This window comes from Peromyscus eremicus, chromosome 12 (assembly GCF_949786415.1).
Source record: "Peromyscus eremicus chromosome 12, PerEre_H2_v1, whole genome shotgun sequence".
Taxonomy (NCBI): domain Eukaryota; kingdom Metazoa; phylum Chordata; class Mammalia; order Rodentia; family Cricetidae; genus Peromyscus; species Peromyscus eremicus.
This window is the reverse complement of record NC_081428.1, coordinates 38,817,651-38,838,122: the sequence shown is the minus strand read 5'-3', so window position 1 is coordinate 38,838,122 and position 20,472 is coordinate 38,817,651. Positions and strand designations below refer to the sequence as shown.

General features: G+C 40.3%; 1 protein-coding gene across 1 annotated transcript; it reads right to left on the bottom strand.

The window, feature by feature from the left end:
• Positions 1-1,765: 1,765 nt before the first annotated feature.
• LOC131922891 (transmembrane protein 45A-like) lies at positions 1,766-19,621 on the bottom strand. Its single transcript, XM_059277727.1, has 5 exons — positions 19,468-19,621; positions 15,617-15,805; positions 14,050-14,234; positions 7,570-7,715; positions 1,766-2,406 (listed from the first exon to the last, which is right to left on the bottom strand). The coding sequence occupies exons 1-5, from the start codon at positions 19,619-19,621 to the stop codon at positions 2,316-2,318; spliced, it is 765 nt and encodes a 254-aa protein (XP_059133710.1). The 3' UTR covers positions 1,766-2,315.
• Between the last annotated feature and the right edge of the window lie 851 nt (positions 19,622-20,472).

Sequence of the window (20,472 nt, the reverse complement as noted above, 5' to 3'; positions counted from 1 at the left end):
AGGCAAACAAGCCAAAGAGCAATTCATGTAATTTATTTGGTTTTTAAAGAACTCCTGACAACACGCAAAAGCAAACAAGTAAAATAAGAAAACCTCCTCAGAGTCATTACTGGCAGCAATCTTACCAAATGTTTTGGTAATTGATTGTATGCATTCATGAGGCATCCAGTTCTGTAAGCATTGAGTTACCCAGAGAAGACCGGTGAGATGAGATATGATATAAACAAGACCAGGCAAAATACGTGGGAAAAAGTATGTGGTGGAAATAGGCTCTAACTATCAGGAAAGAGGGGTACTCAGAAGGGTACTGAAGAGTGCTCTCAAAGACACTGAAACCAAAAGAAAAAGAAAGGAAGAAAGAAAGAAAGAAAGAAAGAAAGAAAGAAAGAAAGAAAGAAAGAAAGAAAGAAAGAAAGAAAAGAAGGAAGGAAGAAAGGAAGAAAACAACAACAAGACAATATCCTTGATGTTGCAAGAGAACATACTGAAAACAGAAAAACATTATTTATTCATAACTTATTTCTTCAAAGGTCATGTTCGAAAGGTATAATGAAGCTAAAGGATTGTCCCAAGATGGATCATTAAAGTGATCAATGAAATGAACTACTAAGAACAAACAGTCCGCTGATTGGAGGCTAAAACATAGATATGGTGTGACACTATCCCCTAGACTAACTAAGAAATCAAGATAAATTGTACAACAAACAAATAGTAGCCTCATCAAAATTAAATGATAATGTGAAAAATGAAGTTGGTATTTAGAAGAATTAACAAAATCATCTATATTAATATTTTTTAGAAAACACACAACATTTAGCATTTTTGTCACAAACCTTATGAAGAAGGTCAATATTCACCCATGGTAATCCTGTCAACAGTTAAACTCATGTAGATACTATGGTGATATTTAATTTGTGCTTAATGTGATTTTTTTTTTTTTTTTTGGTTTTTTTGAGACAGGGTTTCTCTGTGTAGCTTTGCGCCTCTCCTGGAACTCACTTGGTAGCCCAGGCTGGCCTCGAACTCACAGAGATCCGCCTGGCTCTGCCTCCCGAGTGCTGGGATTAAAGGTGTGCGCCACCACCGCCTGGCCATCTTAATGTGATTTTATTTGTATGTTAATAAATAAAGTTGCCTGGGGATCAGAGCTAAGAGCAAGCCATTTAGCAGAAGTCTGGTGGTGGTGGCACACGCCCTTAATCTGATCACATGGCAGACAGAGTCTCTGTGTGGTCAAGAACACAGCCAAGCAGTGATAAACCTTTAATCTTAGTACAAACCATAGAGACCTGGAGGTCTGTATAGGTAGGCAGTGACAAGTAAGTCATGTGGTTGGGTTTAGAACCAATGAGAAGGCAGAACAGAAAGGCAATAAAAAGACAGGACACAGGAAGAAGGTCTCTCTCTCAGGGGAAGGACGACAGCAAATGGTAAGATAAAGTGGTCTTAGCTCTTGGCTACTGCTCCATCTCTGGGCTTTGAACTCTATTTGGCTCTGTGTTTCTTATTTAATAAGACCATTTAGAATTACATCTACATAGATACATTTTCACATAAAGGATCACTATTGAAAAGAGAATTCTTATTGTAAATTATATTTTTCTGTTTTTGGCGTGTGTGTGTGTGTGTGTGTGTGTGTGTGTGTGTGTGTATGTGTGTGTCTGAATATATGAAGTGAGTGAATGTGGATACTATGGCACAAGTAGATGTCTAAAGACAACCTCCGGATTGTTCTTCACCTTCTACCTGGAGGTAGGATCTCTTTGATGGTCACTGTGGTGTACACAGGATTAGCCAGTCTGAGAGCTTCCGGAAATTCTCCTACCTATGCTCCCAATCTCACAGTATGAGCACTGGGATTAAAGATATATACTACTATCCTGGTTTCTGTCTGTTTTTCCATGGAGGATGTCTCACAGAAAGGTATTTCTGAATTACTCAGCTTTTTCTGCACCACATAAGAATGTGGTATAGCCCAGTGATGAAAACAAAGACATGAGGTTTCTATATTAATTTCTTTCGTTGCTCCATTTTTAATGAACTGCAAGATACAGCAAGACCAGGAGCCTGGAGAATTAAAACAAATATTTTTATATATGATTCTGACTATATGATACCATGTGTGTGAAATAATCTTGTCATCCAAAGTTCTTTCAGATAAAAATGAAATAACTACATTTAAGTGCTTTTAACAAAATTGGAACTATAAACAGTACAGATTGTGTGTACTGAATGCAGATCAAAAGCAAGAGGAAAGTAAGGTTCATTACAATAAAGAAAAGGTTTGTGTAAGAATGAATGGCTGCCCATCAAGTTCACATCTCTTCTGATTCTTCCTCTTGCCCGACATTTTTCAGGAGTGGAACTTGTGTGAAGCAGAACTTCCTAAGTCTCCATTTCACCAACCTGGATGGGGAGGATAGGAGAATAATCTCGGTTACGTGAAACCTAGAATAAAAACTGAGAGCAATGTACAGCTAACACTCCAGAGTATTTCTGTGCCTAGAGGAGGCGAGTCAGAAAAGCATACTGTATTTACTTGGTGTCAGAGATTCCTGGAAATGTATGTAGATTAAAACATGGTATAAGAAAACCGATAAATGTGGCTTTTCAATGGATTACGTGATTGTTTAACTAGGCATCAGAACATTTTGATTGTGTCTAAAACAAATAAGAGAATCTGTGGGCTGTGGTGAGGTGGGATGAGGCTGAGATCAGTGCAGTTTCGGCATCAAAGCCACACCTACCCACGGGTTGCAAAGGGATTTCATTTCCTATAAAGGAAACACATGAAGTGAGACTCTTCCTAAGAGTGCCAGCCCAAGCTGAGCCCTATGGCAATTCTGGGTTGACTTTTTTTTTTTTTTTTTTTACTTTGTATTGATTCTTTGTGGATTTCACACCATGCATCCTGATCCCACTCATCTCCTGTCCCCTTACCTCTGCCCTTGCAACCTCCCCACCCAATCAAATTTAAAAAAACAAAACATCAACAACAAAAAAAACCCAAAACAAAACAAATCTCAATATGGAAGCTGTAGTGTGACACAGTGAGTCACACAGCTTACCCTTTAATCCATATATTTACTTGTAAGTGCTCATTGCAATGAGTCATTGGTTTGGTTTGGAGTCTCTGGCTTCTGCTACACTCTCAATACCGGGCCCTTAACTGGGAATTCTCTTGGATATTCTCTTGTGTCACAGAGATCCTATAGCTTTGGAACTGCAGGTCCAGCCCCCTCACATGCTCCAGCAGCTCCTAGATGAGGTGGGTGTTGGGGTGGGCTACCTCATAGTCTTGGTGGTAGCTGGATTGGCCAGCCTGGCCGCTTTCCCTCATCATCACCACCTGGGGGAGCTCTCCGGCACTACTCTGGCTAGCTCACCCAATGCAGCAAACAGCAAGGAGTGGGGCCAGAGCTCCTGCTCTCACGTCCTCTGGTCTAGCTCATCTGCACTCACACCACTAGGGCCAGCTCGACTGTTTTGCTCAGGCAAGGTGCAGGGCTCCCTCTCCGGATTGCTGCACTTGGTGAGGGGCAGGACCAGCTCTTCTGTTCTCATGCCTCTGAGGTCTGCTCTCCCACTTGTAGGTGGCAAGTGGTGGGAATTGGGGGACCTATTTCCCTTACCCTTGCCATCCTATGGCATACTAGAGAAGAAGCAGAGGCAGTCTGGATTGACTTTTAATTCCTCCTGCCTCTTTAGAAATGTGGTTTTTGTTAGTGGAAACACATGAACTGTGCACCAATAGCTGAGGAGCCTTCATAGTACTGGAGTAGGCTCTCTGGATAAGCGAGACAGTTGTTTAGCTTGAACTGTTTAGGAGGCCCCCCAGGCAATGGGATCGGGACCATCCCTAGTGCCTGAGCCGAATTTTTGGAGCCCAGTGCCTATGTTGAGACACTTTGCACAGCCTTGGTGCAGGGAGGAGGGCATTGGACCTGCCTCAACTGAATGTACCAGGTTCTACTGACTCTTCATGGGAGACCTTGCCTTGGAGGAGGTGGGAATGGGGGGGGGCGTTTAGGAGAGGCTGGGGGGCTGGAGAAGGGAGGACAGGGGAATCTGTGGTTGGTATGTAAAATGAATAGAAAAATCTCTTAATAATACTAATAAAAAATGTAGAGGCAAACCTACACACAGTTTTTGTTGTGAAAAAAGATACACAAAAGTGACAGAGGGAAAGATATGACCCAGGAGACACCAAAGAGTGTGCCCTCCTGATTATTCAAAAAAAAGAAAAAGAAAGGAAAATTCACGAAGGTTATAAAGATTATCCAGGTCTCCGGGGTAGGAACAGTGTCCTATGCCTCCATCAGCTTGCCTGCCATTCTAGGCTGATGCCCAGCTTTACAAAGTTGTACAATACATTGCCTCAATGTCACGAAGAAGAAGAAGAAGAAGAAGAAGAAGAAGAAGAAGAAGAAGAAGAAGAAGAGAAAGAGAGAGGAAAAAAAAAGAAAGAAAGAAAGAAAAAGAAAGAAAGAAAGAAGGAAGGAAGGAAAGAAAGAAAAGAAATGTGTGTTTTTGTGTAGGACACGGAGCGCTCAGTATTGGGTGGTTGCCCTGTTCATGGTGACTCAGGAAGTTTAGAGAACTATTCTCTCCCCTGTGACTATTTTCACTTCAAGAGAAACTCAGAAGGAAGTGGTGACGATAACTTTTGGCACTGGAAGAATGGAAGCTGCTTAGTGGCCCAAGCTCAGCAGGATTTCTTAGTCTCTGACGAGTAAAGGTATTAAGACATATGCAAACTTTTTTGTGTGTGTGATTTTCATAAGGACACTGTGATTTTGACCACATGAATAAGATATGATTTCCAGAAATGGGCAAGACTATGGAAAGACATTTGATAAAGCAACTCCTCCAGACTATTCTTTTAAGAGGAAGTTCACCAGGCCACCCACACATGAATGAGCTTTACTTCTCGCCTTCCTTCTGATGGAGTTCTGCCTACCCATCAATGCTCCATGCTTTCTCTTGAGCTCTCCGTCCCACTAAAGCATCAACAGAGCAGAGACTTCATCCTAACTGCTTCCCTAACCCCAGCCAGACTGAACTGATTCTGGCACGTAACATTCTGGACACTTTGACCGTAAGGTCACACTACTCATCTGTAAGTAGAAGCTAATTCTTCAGCCTCTGCCAACTCACTCTAACTCCTCCAATAAACAATGATTGATTAGTCTCTGAAACATCTTTTGACTCAAGAGCTGAAGGCAGCCACTTAAAATGATTTACCTTGATTATTGACTGTTAATATTGCCCCACTGTCCTCCTTAAGATTTCAAACCATTTCTTCACGAAAGGATAATACTCTGTAACAGGTGCAAGCCTGAGAACTCCCTTTTGTCACTTTTCAAAACTACATAGTATTTCCTTATTGCACAACTCCAACACCTATGAAACTTAAAGGGTTGGTTAGTTGATGGACTAGCTTCCTTACTGAAATTTCTTGTAGCAAATTAAAGTACGTGTAGTGGCTTATAGCAAATTTATTACTTAATTTTTAAATTTATGTTTATGTGTGTATACCACATATACAAGGCTACCCTGAAGGCTAGAAGAAGGCATAGATATCCTAGAACAGGAGTCATGGGAGGTGGGGACCCAGAAGCACTAGGTGCTGGGAACTAAAATGGAGTCCTCTGGAAGAACAGTAAGAGCTCTTTACCACTGAGCCATTTCTCTAGCCTATGGATTAATTATTTACATAGCCCCTAGTGACTTTGTCTTCCTTTTCTCTGGTTTATGTATGCCCTTATCACAAGCCACCAAACTCTGTCACATTCAGACGTCTTTATCAGGTTCTATTTGCCGCTAGCAGCTCTAAGGTTTAGAGATGCAGAAATGGCCTCCAGGGGACTGAGAAAAAGCCAACAAACAAGAACGGAAAATAACCACTATTCACTAGAACGGGGAAAATTTTAGGAGTGAGATACATTCTTTTGATCCCATATCTTCCCTTCACATATGTGAGAAAGACAAGAGCCGACCTGTCAAGTTAGCTGTCGTATGTCTGGTATTTGGAGAATCTCTACTTTGCGTATCAAAATGACTCATATGAATTATCACTTGGAAAACCTGATTTTAATTGCTTGTTATTTCCTGTACACAGAGGAGATCTTGCAAAAATAGTTCTTTGTAGTAGATGGTGCTAAATGTAAAATATACTGACCATATAACAAGATTTCTGAACAGATAGCTCCCTAATTAAGACTGCAGGTGTGAGATAGGATGAGACTATCTTTGATCCATCACTTTAGGGAGCTGGCAGATAGCCTCATCTTTCAGGGATTCTGGGGGTGCTTATTCCATATTCTATTTAGGCTGCATGATAATCATTATGCTACACCAAGCCAATCACATAATGTTTGATACTTTTTAAAAAAAGATTTGTTTATTTATGTATACAGTGTTCTGCCTGCATGTATGCCTGCAGGCCAGAAGAGGGCACCAGATCTCATTACAGATGGTTGTGAGCCACCATGTGGTTGCTGGGAATTGAACTCAGGACCTTTGGAAGAATAGCCAGTGCTCTTAACCTCTGAGCCATCTCTCCAGCACCAATGTTTGATATTTTATCACATGTGGATGAGACACAAATGCACGGTGAAACCCTGACTACTAGATTTTTACAACTCCTTACACTGAATTTCAGGACTGAGTTAGCCAGCCATTTAATCACATAAAGGTAGCATTATACGGTATAAGCATTATAAGGTAGAATCTTAGTATTATCTTTATAATATCAATAAAAGAGCCAAACTAAACAGCATATAAGACTTTCTCAAAATAAATGAAGGCTGTATGAGATATTGAATTTTATCTGGAGCACAGATCTTTTAGTAGTAAACAGGCAATGATGGATTAACTGCTCCATGTTTGGCAGTGTGCCCTTACAACAGTTCAAGACAGCAGGGAGAACTAACACAAATGAACTCACAGTCAGCCCCACTGTTGTTAAAACATCTGGTGGATGAATAGGTTAGAGGAACCACAGGATCCTTAAAAGAAGAGATAGCTACTTAATGTGAATATGCCAGGTAGCAGGAAGTGCCCTTTGGAAAGTCTAGAATGAAATACGTTAGGGATAGGGAGAAACTGGAGAGTAAATGTGTAGTTTCTAAACATAGTCAAGAAGAGATTCCGGGGTTGGGGATTTAGCTCAGTGGTAGAGCACTTGCCTAGCAAGAGCAAGGCCCTGGGTTCGGTCCTCAGCTCTGAAAAAAAAAAAAAGAAAAAGAAAAAGAGATCCCATCCTATTAGATACTTACATTTACTGAAGTTAATGTGGCACTTGCCATATTTAAAGTACTCAAGCACCAGTGACTATGAAGTGGAACTCTCTAGACAGAAATATGGCCAGAGATACAGAACATTGCAGCCAGAACTGTACTCAGACCACAGGATGGAGTCTGCATGCCTGGTGGTTTGGATTAGGAAACCCAATGAGATGTGGCAGTAAGATGGCCCTTTTCAAGTGTTTCCTTTCAATAGTATTGGGACTTGATGACCATATACAGAGGAATGGGATAGCCATGAACAAAAAAATCACTAACTCACCAAATGACAACAGCATAATTCACTCCAATGATGATATAGGCAAATGCACAATGGAAACAAAAGTATATGGTAAGAAGCATAGTGTTGTGATGATCTGTCAGATCCCAGGCAACACCTCCAGTCGGGTTATAGAGGACAAAACCCATCTGTAAGTTCAAACACAACAAAACAAAAACGCCACAAGTAAAATATAGGAATATATTGCTAACAATGGCACATTTTAAAATGTTTGGTGATTAAGATCATTTCTATTATCTGAGCTGTCACAGATAAATGCCATGTTCTGATCTGACTTAGTAACAGAGACAGTACCTACCAAGTAATCATTTCAAAACAGATTTTAAGGAAATTTAATGATCAATTTTCAAAATATGAATAGTAAGTATCCCTTGTTATGTGAAGATGTTCAGAAAGTTCATGTGTACGGATTCCTTTTTTTATTATATTACTTCAAAGTTAGATTGCACAACATTGTAAAATAGACACTGGCCAGGGAAGCAGGAAACTGTAGATCTTTACCTCTCCCTTCTCCTCTCCAACTCTATCTGCCAGTCTCATCCCCAGTTCCACAGCAGACCACCTGCTACGGCCTCTCCCTTCTCTGTGTCCCCATCTCCAGCAGATCACACCCATCTTCTCCTCCGACATTACTCCTCACTCATTTTGTTATCGCAACCCTCAACTCCAGCGGACACTCCCTGGGAAATTGCCCGCCAAGCTTAACAGAGAAGCATGTGGGCCAGTGAAGCTGGTGGGCAAGCTTCAGATCTTAACTCTTCCTCTTTTCCTCCAAATCCAATCCCACCAGCTTTCAAGGAGACTAACTATGTTGGCCTTTCCTCACTCTCGGCACCCATTCCCAGGGGACTAAGCAGATCCTGGTGAAACACCCTGATTTCTTCCCTCCTGTGAACCCCTAACCCCTCTCTCAGCCCCTCCCCAGCCCATCCTCCCCTTTCCCCTTCAGAAAGAGATCCCTGAATCTAATCTCCTTTGTTTAGCTTTTTTCCTGACCATGACCAATAACAACTTGTAACCAACCCTCCTAAATGATGACAAACAGCCATAATTCACAGAATCATCCACTTCACTTCTTGAGAATGTGAATGTCATCCTTTCTGGACTGCTTCTTATTGTTTGGGGGCAATGGCATCTTTAGAGGACCCTGAGATTGGGATAGTGGTCAAGTCCTGGGAGAGATAGCTGTATTATTATTTTTTCTTTAGTCTCTGTGTGTAGAGCTTATCTGAAGTCTTGGCTGGATAGTCTATGAGACTGGACCATCTCAACTAGCAGCTTTGAAGTTGTTTTAGATGCAGAATTTTGAGGAAACTGCAACAGAGGCATTATGAGAGGCTGGATCGTCTGGGCTACTTGTCTTCATTGGTATCTAGTTATTTTTTTCTGAAAACACATAAACTTCTAAAGGTAACATATATATCTGCATCAATACAAGTGTAGAAAGCGCAGTGTGCACAAGTCAGTTAAAGATGATTGTTGTGGAATATTCCTTTACACTGCGTGAAGATCTGTCACTACGGTTGGTTTAATAAAGAGCTGAATAGCCAATAGTTAGGCAGGAAGAAGCTAAGTGAGACCTCTGGGGACAGAGAGGACTCGGAGAAGAGGAAAGGTGGGTCAGCAGCCAGACATGGAGAAAGCAACGTGAGCAGTGGTGGAGAGACGAGGTAACAAGCCATGTGATAGAACATAGATTAAAATAAAATAAAACAAAAATAAGTTATAAGAGCTAGTGGGACAAGCCTAAGCTAAGGCCAAGCTTGCATAATTAATAAGTCTCTGTGTCATTATTTGGGAGCTGGTGGTACAGAGAAAGACTTACTAAAATGATTTTTGTTTTATGTTTGAGCATGTAAAAGGCATCAGTTAACTTTGTAAGTTTGTTTGGACTGTATAATCAAACCTCTATCCATGACGTATGAAAAGATGGCATGTAATAATAAGTCATGAGGACTCTGTAGCCAACAAGATCACAACACTGAGGTAAAAGAAAATGTTAAATCTAACAAGTCTTGGCACAAAGCACCCAGGAAACCTAGGATGATATGAAAAGACCAAATTTAAGAGTAATAGGGATAGAGGAAGGAGAAGAAACCCAGGTCAATGGCACAGAAAGTATTTTCAACAAAACTATAGAAGAAAATTTCTAAAACCTATAGAGGGAGAATGCCTATCAAAGTACAAGACACATACAAACCATCAAACAGACTGGGCCAGAAAATAAATTCCCCTTGGCACATAGTAATCAAAACACTAAACATACAGAACAAAGAAATAATATTAGAAGCTCCAAAGGAAAATGACTAAGTCACATACAGAAGCAGATCTATTAGACTAACACCTGGCTTCCAAGTGGAAACTCTAAAAGCCAAAGGCGTCTAAAAAGATGTTCTACAGACTATAATAGACCACAAATGCCATCTGAGACTACTAAACCAGCAAAACTTCTATCACAACAGATGGAGAAAATAAGACATTCCATGATAAAAACTTCATTTAAGCAATATCTATCTACAAAATCAACCCTACAGAAGATGCTGGAAGGAAAACTCAGAACTAAGGAGGTTACCACACCCAAGAAAACACAAGGAATGAATAAACCCCGACCAGCAAATCAAAAGAGGGGAAACACACACACACACACACTATAACCACCACCACCACAACAACAACAACAAAATAATAGGAATCAACAAAAATGTTCATTGATAGCTCCCAACATCAATAGTCTCAATTCTCCAATAAAAAGACACAGATTAACAGAATAGATGGAAAAACAGGATCCATCCTTCTGATTCATCCAAGAAACACACCTTAGCATCAAAGACAGATATTACTTTAGAGTAAAAGACTGGAAAAAGATACTTCAAGCAAATGGACCTAAGAAGCAAGCTGGTATAGCGATTTTAATTTATTTAAGTAGACTTCAAACCAAAACTAATAAAAAGAAATAAGGAAAGACACTACATACTCAACAAAGGAAAAATACACCAAGAGAACATTTGCATTTGTAAATCTATGCACCAAACATAAGGGCACCCAAATTCATAAAGGAAACACGTCTACAGCTTAAATCCTATATTGGCCCTCACACACTGATAGTGGGAAGACAGGACATTTGGACAAAAACTAAACAGAGAAATGCTGGAGCTAACAGATGTTATAAACCAAATGGGCCTAACAGATATTTATAGAACATTTCACCCAAACACAAAAGAATGTACCTTCTTCCCTGTACCTCATAGAACTTTCTACAAAATTGCTCACATACTTGGGCACAAAGCAAGTCTCAATAGATACAAGAAAATTGAAATAAGACCCTGAATCTTATCAGACCACCACTAATTAAAGTTATATACCAACAACAGAAAGCTTTCAAACTCATTTACAACTCACTGCTGAATGAAAAATGGGTCAAAAAAGAAATTAAAGATTTTTCTAGACTAGAATGAAAATGAATATACAACATACCCAAACTTACGGGATACAATGAAGGAGGTTCTAAGCGGCAAATTCAGAGCACTAAATGCCTACATTAAAAAATGGAGAGATCTCATACTATCAACTTAATAGCACACCTAAAAGCTTTAGAACTCAAAGAAGAAATCACAACCAAAAGGAGTAGACAGCAAGAAATAAACTAGGGGATGAGATAAATAAAATAGAAACAACAATAATAAGGGCAATACAAAGAATCAATGATACAAAGAGTTGGTTCTTTGGAAAATCAATAAGATTGACAAACCCTTATCTAAACTAACTAAAAAGGCAGAGAGAGAAGATTCAAGATAATGAAAATAGAGACGACAAGGAGGCCATAAAAACAGACATCAAGGAATTCACAAGGACATACTCTCAAAACCCATACTCTGCCAAATTTGAAAATCTAAATAAAATAGGTAGTTGCCTCAATACACACCACTTACCAAAGTTAAATCATGATCACAAAAGCAATTTAAACAAACTTATAGCAACTAGTAAAATAAAAGCACTCATTAAAATTCACCCAACCAAAAAAAAGCCCAGGGCCATATGGTTTTAGTACAGCATTTTACCAGACTTTCAAAGAAGAATTAATGCCAATATTCCTCAAACTATTCAACAAAATGGAAAGAGAAAGACTATTGTCCAATTCACTTTATGAGGTCACAGTTACCCTAATACCAAAACAACATAAAGACCCAACAAAGAAAGAGAATCACAGACCAATTTCACAAATGAACATAGATGTAAATTTGGTTTTATTTTATCCTATTTTATTTTATTATTATCCCTAAGAAGCTCGTTTGTTTTCTAATGAGAGGCAGAAAGGGGTGGCTCTGGATGGGAGGGGAGGTGGAGAGGAAAGGGGAGAAGCAGAGGAAGGGGAACTATAAGCAAGATAGATTAGTGAAGGGGAAAAAGCCTGTTTCTGATCATGGTGTCTCCCTTGCCAGGTAAGTAGTTTTTCTTTTTCCCCCCTTCTTCTTCTGTTTGGGTGGGAGGTCACAAGGGTAGGAAGGCAGACTTGGGAGGACTGGGAAATGGGTGTGATCAAGGTACATGATGTGAAATTCCCAAATGATCAATGAAAATGTTATTTTGGAAAAAAGCATATTTTCAATAAAAGGAAAAAATTATGTCAAAAATATTTTTAAATGAATAAGGCCCCATAGACAACATCATATCTTATATTGAAAGTATGAATGCTGTCTTCCTTGACTCAAGAACAAGAAATAAAGTTACTTTTTCACTGCCTCTATTCAACATTGTACTACAAAGTCTAGACAGCATAATTAAGCAAGAAAAAAATTAAAAAACCCAAATTTTAGAAAAGAATAAATAAAACCCTCTATATTTGTAAATATTCTGATCTTACATATAGCAAACACTGAGGATTCTTTTCTTAAAGGAATAAAATTAAATAAGGCAATAAATTAATTTAGCATATCCACAAATACAAAATCAACACAAAAAGTCATTTATAATCTTTATATACAAACAACAAATAATCCCTAAATGAAATTAAATGAGTAATTTATTACAATGGCATTGAACGCCCTAAAAGACTTAAGAGTAAACTTAACCGAGGATACTCATGTCGGAGGATGTTGCTCCATAGTATATTGTTTGCCTACCACAGTTTAGGCTCTGGGATAAACCCCAAGAAGCCCCCCAAAAATTAAAGGGAACTGGAAAGATGGCTTAATGGTTAACAGAGCCTGCTCTATAGTTCTTCCCATTCTCCTTCAAATTCATGGTCTTTTTTTCCCTTGATTTTTACTGCATGCATATATGAATTTGTATATACATATATATTCCCAAATATAATCTGTTGAGTTCAGGTAGTGTTACTTTTTTTGTATGTTTTCATGGATGACCATTTACTACCAATTTACCCAAAGGCTCATGACCATCTATCTCATAGTAGAAAATGCATTTATACTATCGCTAAGCATCTCCAAATATTTAATAGCATCAATATTGTTTGAAAGTTCAAATTCAAAGTCTTTTGTGAACCTCAAAGCAGACAATTAGTGGACAGCCACTTAAAAGTCAAAAGCAAAACTACATAGTTCCAAGACAGAATGGCACAAATTAAGTCACCAGCTGGGACTAAGCTTTGAAAACATGAGCCTGTCGTGAACATTTACTATCAAAACCACAAGAGACACTTAACTCCTACTACACGCAAAATTATCTAAAAATCCAAATGTTCTCTCTACTACCACAAAACACAAGAAAACAGACTGTCAGCTCTATGACCTGAAATTTGGTGATAGTTTCAAAATAAAAAAAACAAAAATTTCAGCAAATGTGGCTGAGCCCCACATGCAAACACTGTCTTAGCTAAGGTTTCTACTGCTGTGATCAAAACACCATGACCAAAAGCAACTTAGGGAGTACAGGGTTTATTTTAGCTTACACTTCCACAGCACAATCTATCACTGAGGGATGTTAGGGTAGGAACTCCAAAAAGGCAGGAACATGGAGGCAGAAACTGATGCAGAGCTCATGAAGGAGTACTGCTTACTGGCTTGCTCCTCCTGGCTTGCTCAGCCTGCTTTCATATAGCACTCAGGACCACCTCCTCAGGGATGGCATGGCTTATAGTGAGACAGGCCCTCCTACATCAACCACATAGTTGCCTCACAGCAAATATTGTTTTCCCCCATTTCTTGCCTTTCACTAATTGCTCAGACTTGCTGGTCATTGGGCAGCAAAATGTCTAAGTATCACAAATGGCTTTTGATTAAAGACATCATCTCAGAGTTACTATATGATGGCTACTCAGGTATGGGTACTATTTGCCTCCTCAGCAACTAAGTATTAAAAAAACATAATTTCCCAGAGGTCCACATTAGTATTGCAGAAATCACGTGAGAGAGAAGGTCTTGAACTCTAGAGCAATCTGTTCCATCAAAACGAGAGAAGTTACAGATGCAGGAACATGGCCGTCATCTCGTAGTCCCAACTTACCTGCCATAACCAAGTCCCTTGGAGCATAATGAGACTTGACCGCAGCAGCTCCAGGGTTATATTATTCTTTGTGAGGACCTCCATGAAGGAAACCAGGCCTGATAAGAAGGTAGCAAGAGCCAGTATCTTGTGCAAAAAATCATCGACCGTGATTCGGCCATGAGTGTGGTTGTACATGATGAAAGCTGAGGGAGGAAAGCAGTTGGTCATTTTCAGTGGAACCAAAAGCTGTTCACAGCCTCTCTCTCCCGTTCTCTGTCCATGACCTCCCTGAACAAGCACCATTGCCCAGAGGAACAAGTCCCAGCTGATGCCCATAGTGAGCATGTTGTCATCACCGCTTCTTCAAAATTGAATGCTGGAGTGATAACCTTCCTTTCCCCTCCGCCAACATTTATTTTTGCCTTTAACACATCACAACACCTCCAAGTAACTATAAGTCAGAGAATTCTCTGTGCAGAATGATGAATAAGAAGCCTAATAGGGATGGGGAACTATGAATTATACAACTATGAACGAGCTGAAGCCTCATATCACGACATTAGTTCACTGGGATATGTAAATACATACATACACCATAACCATGGACATGGCAACATTATCTGGAAGTCACCAGGAAGCTGTAAATATGTGCATTGTTTCATTCTATGAATAGATTCCAAATTCATTGAAACATTTTCCTTTAAAGAGGAAAACGCGTTCATGAAATGTATAATGTAGTAGCCCTTTGAAACAACGGGGTTATGCCATTGGTTGCTGGGACTCATCTTTTATCTGGTTCTCATTCTCAAAGAGTAACAGACAGAAGTTCTTTCAACACACATGGAAGAGATAGGAAGTGACTGTCTTCTGATTATTTGGGGATTTCATGGTTCCATAATTAATGTGCTTTGCACGTGTGTAATAAATGAAGACACGTCATTAAACACTTGTTTTCTTTCCCCCTACAATAAGATGAGAAACTAAATGGACACAATATGCACTTAATCTCTCAAAATTTGTACCTCATTCTTTAAAATTTATTTTTAATTAAATATGTGTGTGTCAGGGGGTGGGTGTGCACATGTGAGTGTATGTAACTGTAGAGTCTAGAAGAGGGCTTACAGGCAGTTGCAAGTTACCTGGCTTGGTCATGGGGATCAAACTCTGGTTCTCTGAAAGAACAGCAAGTGCTCCTAACTGCTAACCTATCTCTGTAGCCCTAAGAACCTCATTTTTTAATATGGCTGAATGTTTGAGTTGTTACTTATTATATACCAGCAGAGTTTTACTTCATGAATGTTTTTTAAAGAGCCAGAAGATGATAGAAAATATCCTGATGTTCATAGGTGAGTCTTTAAGACAGAAGATGAAACATGAGTGAAATATGTTGAATAGTTTTGCTGGCCTAAGTAAATTAGTAGGGAAGGAAAATCTTTGACATTCTGACACCCAAATGTCTCACTATGGCCTGGATAAAAATGGTCTCATCAATCAAGGCTATACCATGACACCAAAGGTACCTTATACACAGCTACCTGGATGCCTAACAGTTGAAAAAGGCCCAGGAAAAAATGCCGATACTTACTTTGGACAAGGAAGGCATTTGACAATGCCAGCTTGGTTAAGGAGACTGGAAGCGATTTAATGGTAGTGCTTAAGATTCTGGTCACACCCAGAAGCCCATAGAAGATATATATAACTGTGTGGTGCAAGCGTAGGATCCACATCAACCGGGTCTCTGAGACCTCAGCATATATTTGTAGGCTGATGGCACCTGTAAGAGAACATTTCACGGAACAAGTAACCTTCTCCATAAGTTCCTAGTACACAGGAGCATGTGCTAATGAATGTTTAAATTTATTGTCCCCCTATGAAACTAGTTCTTCAATGCCACTAAGTCATTTTGGTTCAAGTACCCATTACAATTTAATGAAATCTCAAAAGATTAGGTTGTTTTGATTTAAGAAATCCACCTGAGAGCAGCTGATGCTTGGATTTCTAGATCTCACATCATTATCATAAAGTCATTCTTCTTCTCTTCAACAAAATACTCCTAGAGTTTCAGCTTTCCATAATTAGAGATAACTGGCCAGGCCTGATGAACACAGTGTGCAGACCAGTCAGTTCCATAAACTGTTTGATATTGTTAGGGACTCTGCTTTATCTGTTGCTCTATAGAAAGTGACAGAGAAATGTCTCTCTTTGGAAAAAGACCAGTCTATAATTTGAAGGCCATAACAAAGACCTGTTATCGTTAATAAAGCATGAAACATCCTAATGGTAAAATAGGACATTTTGCCTTTTATAGTGGAGAGGCTGCAGAACTCCAAAAAGAGTATTTTTAGAGAATTCTCAAAGGCAGTGGAAAGGCCTTCCAAACTGTCTAGTCTAAACGACTTCTCCAATTAAGAGAGTAAAAAGCCGGGCGGTGGTGGCGCACGCCTTTAATCCCAGCACTCAGGAGGCAGAGGCAGGCGGATCTTTGTGAGTTCGAGGCCAGCCTGGTCTCCAAAGCGAGTTCCAGGAAAGGCGCAAAGCTACACAGAGAAACCCTGTCTCAAAAAGAAAAAAAAAGAGAGAGTAAAAAAAGGAAGGACTTCACGAAGCTTCTGAGCTCCGATTCCTATTCCAAACTTGCAGCACTGACGTGTCACTGAAGCTTTCCTACAGTCAGAGGGACTTTCAATAGAGTGGGGTTGTTTTCAGGGATCAGTACAATTGATAAGAGATTATTTCACTCATTCCAACTAATTTTATAAAGGAAGTCACCAATATGGGTGAATTAAATTCTAGGAAAGGCTTTTGAGTAAACATCAACAATTGCCTTCCTAATAATGTATAATCAGATTGAAATTATAATTACAATATATATGAAAGGGTATTTTGCAAACAAGATTATTGTTAGTATTTTATTTTCTATTTAATCTTTATTAAAGTCTGAAGTTAAAAGCACTCACCAAATAAAGTCATGCCAATTAGTATAATTCCATCCAAAATTTCTGCTCGATATATCCATGGTTTGGAATGAAGGTAAGCCTGTTTTTGTTTTTTGCAGACATATTTCAAAATATTCACAGAATTCCACCAGAGACTCAAAAAAATCAAGAAAGCTCCTGGGAGAGCATGGCCTTGGAAATCCCCTGGGATCTACAGAGATAAGAATATATAGAAGATAGTCACTGCAGTTCTGGAATCTGGCCAAATCATTTCCCATCTCCATACAGCAGACTATTTTCTTGTGGCCATGGATACACAGTAGATCTCACTATAATAGCAATAATGCCTATAAGAATGAAAATTTCCAGCCATTAAACACCATGTATCAGGCACCTTGTCAAGTGTTTCCCATGTCTAATTTTTGCAACGTAAGCCTGAATGAAGAAGGATTACTATTTTAAATTGAGGCACCGTTTTAGAGAACTCAAATGAATTGTCCAGATCTCAAAACAATGGAGAATTTTCCTGTTGTTCTTCCTATCAGGGTGGGAGCCCATGAGATTTTGCCCCTACTCCGTTAGCATATCTATTGAGTTGTAATTGTTCAGGTCTTGTGTATGCTGCTGCCCTTTCAAAGAGAGGCAGTTACACAGCAAAGGCCACGTTATTCTGCCTCTTTGCACCCTCTTCTGCCAAGTTCCCTAAGCCAGAGTTGCAGGAGCTGTGCTGCAGATGTGTACACTGGCGGTGGGCACTCCACAATCCATGGACCTTAACATTTGTATCCAGTTGTGGTTTTCTGTAACTGTCTTCATTTGCCGTAGAGAGAACTTCCTTTGATGAGACTAATTTTGTTAGTCTGGCAGTAGTAGCTTCTCCTCTAAGATCCATGACCTCACTAGCCCTGGGAAGCTTCTATGTTTCTAGTACCAGGTACAATTTCTGTTCTGTTGAGTGGGCCTTAAAATCCACTTAGATAGCTGTTGCTTACCACTAACATGGGAGTGCCACTATTACACCTTTCTGGATATCTTGCCATGCTGGTCATTGTTGTGATTCATAGGTGTCATGGCCGGGTAGGACTATCAATTAATTCCCTCCTTTGGCAATTTGCAAAGTACTTTCTGGTAAAATGGAAACTAGACTGCAGGAAGACTTTCAGGTTAGATACGGCTTGAATCATCCAAGTAGCCTGTCCTAAGTGTTCGATGTCTGCAGTAACAGAAGAGTATCCTAAACCTCTGAGAGGTGTCCAAGGGCAACAGCAATAGCCTATATTGTTCTCATGATTGGTATTGGTGTGTGTGTGTGTGTGTGTGTGTGTGTGTGTGTGTGTGTGTATTGTGTGTGTGTGTGCATTCATCGCATACAAATACAATTACATGTATTGTATAATTTTAAGGAAATATAAAATAATATGATTCCTTGAGACTTTATCAAACTATCTTGGTATTATTTGTCCATTCTCTCTCCTTTATCTGTACAGACCTGCCTTCTCCTCCCCAGTTAGGGCCCTCAGGCTGTTTCTCCATTTACTGCTTTATATCACCTATATCTTCCTATCCCTTCTCAACACCCACCCCAACCATGATCCCTTTATACTTTTCTGATTTCTGTAGTCACTCCTCCATGTTATATACTCACATCAGAAAATCTGGAACTAGGAATTGCAGATGAGAGAGAACATTCAATGTCTATCTTTCTGGGTTTGGGTTACCTCACTCAATATAATATTTTCTAAGTACACTCACTATTCTGCAAATTTCATTATTTCATTTTTTTCTTTATAGCCAAATACTATTCCATAATGTAGACATGTACCATATTTTCATTATTCATCTATTAAAGGACACTTAGGTTGTTTCCATTTCCTAGCTAAGATCTGCTATGAACACTGCTGATTTAGTATCTGTGGAATGGGATGTCCTTTGGGCAGATACCGAGGAGTGGTATATCTAGGTCATATGTGAGATTTACTTTTAGGTTTGTTTGTTTGTTTGTTTGTTTGTTTGTGATACTCCATACTGACTTCCAGACTGCATTCCCACCAGTATGCATTCCCACCAACAGTGAACGAGGGTTTCCCTTTCCCCACGACTTCACCAGCATTGGTTGCCTGTTATTTTGTTGATCATAGCTATTCTGACTTGAGTGAGAAGAAATCCCATAGTTGTTTTAATTTGTATGTCCCCCAATTGCAGAGAATGAACAATTTTTTGAGATATTTTTTAGTCATTTTTATTTCTTCTGTTTGTGTAGATCCCAAGCCCATTTTTAATAGGATAATTTATTTCTTTGGTCCCTTGTTGTTTCTTTTTAATTTTTTGATATATTGTGTATATAAATCCTCAGCCAGATGTATGCCGGCAAAGATTCCCATTTCTGTGTGTTTCTTCTTCACTCAACTGATGTTTCCTTAGCAGTGCATAGATGCCTCCAGTCTGGGCCACAAGCCATGGCTATGTTGGTGCCTGGTGGGGGGGGGGGGCATGCTGCCACCCGGGACATCCCGATCTGAGTGGCCTGCACTGTCATCCGGGGCCATGGTGTTGTCTGGGCTAGGGCTACTGCTGAAGTTCATATCTGGATTGGTGGTCCTGCCACAGCTGGGCTCTGGGGTAATGTCCCTGGCCTGTGTTAGCATAGAGATCATTAGGACCACGCTGTTTTGAGCCAGCCCCGCCTTTCACTTGCCTTGGGTTGGCTGGTCCTGCCCCTAGATGGATAGATATTGCAGCAGGTGATCTGGCCCTACCCCTCAGGGGAGAGCTCACCCCTGCACTCAGGAAAGATGGCCCCACCCCTCACTACAGGCATGCACTTCACCTGGGCAGCATACTAGAGCTGGCCCTGTGGTCAGGGAATAAGTGAACTGAACTTGTGGTTAGCAGGTGAGCCAACCCTGAGGGCATGAGAGCAGGCTGACATATTCCCCCCCCCGCTCCTCCGCCTTATGCCTCTTGTGGCAATAGAGAGAGAGGGCCCTGCACCTTGCCTGGGCAAAACAGTAGAGCTGGCCCTGGCCATATGAATGAGGGAGACCCGCATCTGAGGGCCCGAGAGCAGGAGAACTGGCCCCACTCTTTGCCGCAGGCTGCATTTGGATGAGCTAGCCGAGGCAGTGCTGGAGAGCCCATCCACTTAGTGACAATGAGGGAAGTTAGCGAGCTGACCAGCCCAGCTACCACCCAGGCCCAGAACCAGGGCTGTGAGTTGGCCCACCCCAACATCCACCTCATCCATGAACTGCTGGAGCATGTGAAGGGGACAAACCTACAGATCCAAAACAGCTGGATTTCCACAACACAGGACAACGGCAGGATATCCAAGAGGAGCCCCATTGGAACCCATAATAGGGGGTGTAGCAGAAGCCAGAGGCCTCAAGCCAGACCAATGACTTGTGGTAATGAACACTTACAGGTAAAGATGAACAGACTAATGGGTAAACTGTGTGTCTCAGTGGGCCACACTACAGCTTCCACGACAAGATTCTTCTTTTTTTGT